Source organism: Cucurbita pepo, unplaced genomic scaffold, assembly GCF_002806865.2.
Source record: "Cucurbita pepo subsp. pepo cultivar mu-cu-16 unplaced genomic scaffold, ASM280686v2 Cp4.1_scaffold001470, whole genome shotgun sequence".
NCBI lineage: Eukaryota > Viridiplantae > Streptophyta > Magnoliopsida > Cucurbitales > Cucurbitaceae > Cucurbita > Cucurbita pepo.
The window spans coordinates 1-2,561 of NW_019647632.1; the positions used below are offsets into that span (position 1 = coordinate 1).

The 2,561-nt window shown below is 38.8% G+C and overlaps 1 protein-coding gene across 1 annotated transcript; it reads right to left on the reverse strand.

Annotated features, from left to right (window-relative positions):
• Window positions 1-611: 611 nt before the first annotated feature.
• Window positions 612-2,560, reverse strand: LOC111786339 (serine hydroxymethyltransferase 2, mitochondrial-like). The gene is made up of 5 exons (XM_023666642.1): window positions 2,444-2,560; window positions 2,276-2,353; window positions 1,376-1,487; window positions 1,161-1,274; window positions 612-891 (listed from the first exon to the last, which is right to left on the reverse strand). The coding sequence occupies exons 3-5, from the start codon at window positions 1,398-1,400 to the stop codon at window positions 743-745; spliced, it is 288 nt and encodes a 95-aa protein (XP_023522410.1). The 5' UTR covers window positions 1,401-1,487; window positions 2,276-2,353; window positions 2,444-2,560; the 3' UTR covers window positions 612-742.
• Window position 2,561: the final 1 nt, after the last annotated feature.

The window sequence follows — 2,561 nt, forward strand, 5'->3', positions numbered from 1 at the left end:
AAGATCAATTCGAGTATTTTCAAAAGAATTTTTCATTTCAAATCAATCATGGCTCCATCGAAAGCAAACAAAAAGAGTACCTTATCCTTAAGGAGAAGGCTGGTAGAGTGTCGCTTTCTTACGTCGGAATCGAGGTTGAGAGCAGCAGTTAGGGTAACAGAAGGCAAGGAAGCCATGAAAGGAAGAAGGAGAAGGAATTACATAATAATGGCGGGGTGTTTATCCCTTCCCCATCCAATCGAATCCGCACACCCATGAATTGTGGAGGGAACGGCCTCTTCTTCTTTATATATATATAATGGTGAAAACATTGCGGTTAAATTTTGCGTTTACAGTAACAAGGTTAAATTAAGAGTAGTTTTAGGAGTCTAGGTAAATTTTTAAAAATGTCTAATAAATTTATATTAAATTTTATTTTTATTTTTATTTTTAAATTTTTAATGTATATGCATTAGTCAGTGTGAAAATTTTCCATTAATTTTTTTTAAAATATATCTTTTAGAACCAATTAAAAAATTTATAAGGTAAAATAAACATTTTTAAAGTCGAGGATAATAATTAATTTTATATTAATGTATATTTTTCTATTAGTTTATGGTATAATTATGATGTAACAACCTGAGGCCAATGAGACATTTATTTATGCATGTAAGTGGCTAACCAACTCCCACTAAGTTCTTATAAAAAGGTTCGGTACAACTTGGTTCTTCACTCTCTATATTTCATCGTACAACTTGGTTCTTCACTCTCTATATTTCATCGTCTCTTTCTCAAAACCTACGATTGCAAATTGCTTGGAGAACTTCTCGACCTCATGTCGAAGCTTTGAGATTTCATATTGAAATTCTTTATTTGATTGCACGGTTGCCTCGAAATCCTTCAACTTAGCACCTGCATTCACGATTGAGTATGTCAAAGGATTCTAAAAGATAGTGAGCCAACAAATGTGCAATAATGTGAGACGAGAGAGTTCAATATATTTTAATGCAGATCTGATGATTGTTCTAGCAGATATTGTCCTCTTTGGATTTTCCCTTTCGGGCCTTCCCTCAAGGCTTTAAAACGCGTCTGCTAGGGGAAGGTTTCCACACCCTTATATATAGTGGTTTGTTTTCCTCCCAACTAATGTGTGACATCACAGTTATGATCGAAAAACCGACCTTTAGGCTCAGCAGCCTTAATTTTTAAGGCTAACTTCAAAGCTTCATCAAAGAATTCAGCTACTTTCACAAAATCTGCTTCGAGGAAGCCTCTTGAAGTAAGAGCAGGGGTTCCTATATACACCAAATTTACACACATTTAGATACTTGAGCAGTAATTGGAGGACACGATAATGTTTCTTTCGTACAAAAGAAAGTTTCGCCCAAGGCCATACCCATACGGATGCCACCAGGAACCATGGCAGACACGTCCCCCGGTACTGTGTTCTTGTTAGCTGCAATGTGCACCCAATCCAAAACCTTCTCCACTCTTGACCCATCAATACCCTGCCAAATTACGTCGACGATAATAGTTATATCATGAACGTTAAAAAGTATCTAGTAGGTTCTTCAACTTTCAGTTCTGTATCCAATAAGTTACTAAATTTTTAATATTGTACATAATATAGGAACGGCGGCCCTATTTGGGCTTTACCTTTTGGGCTTCCTCCTGGAGGCTTTAAAATGCGTATGTTAGGGGAAGGTTTTCACACCTTTATAAAGGGTGTTTTGTTCTCCTCTCCAACCAATGTGAGACATCACAATCCACCTCCCTTCGGGGTCCAGCGTCCTCGCTGGCACTTGTTCCTTTCTCCAATCGATGTGGGACGGCCCACCAAATAGACCAATGTGAGACATCACAATCCACCCCCCTTCGGGGCCCAGCGTCCTCGCTGGCACTCATTCCTTTCTCCAATCGATGTGGGACCCCCACCTGATGGTATACTTACTGGCACACCACCTCATATCTACTCCCTTCGGGGAACAGCGAGAAGGTGGCACATCGTTCGGTGTCTAGCTCCGATACCATTTGTAACGGCCGGCCAAGACCCACCGCTAGCAAATATTGTCCTCTTTGGGCTTCCCCCTCAAGGCTTTACAACGCATCTACTAGGGAAGGTTTCCACACCCTTATAAAGGGTATTTTGTTCTCCTCCCCAACCAATGTGGCACATCACAGTATGTCTTTAGCCTATTCTTCAAATTTATAATCATCAGTAAGCGGTCGTCATAAAGAAAAATACCTGGATGAGAAGTATAATAGTTATAACGGTGACCCGGAAATCGCCCATTACCTTATTTTTCAAATTTATGAGGAGTAAATGATTATCAGTTCCACCAGATACAAGTTCATAGCCCTTCTCAATCAAACACTGCATAAACAATGAATTTGACACAGTAAACTACACTGATTTAAGCAAAGAATTCAAAGCAGTGAGAAAAACATGCACTAGTCTGTATACCTGAGCAAATCTTGAAGAATTATTGAGAACCTGTTGTTGGTAGGCTTTGTATTCCGGAGTTGTGGCCTATTGCAATATGGTAAATAAGAGAAATAACATGAATGAAAACAATTTAATT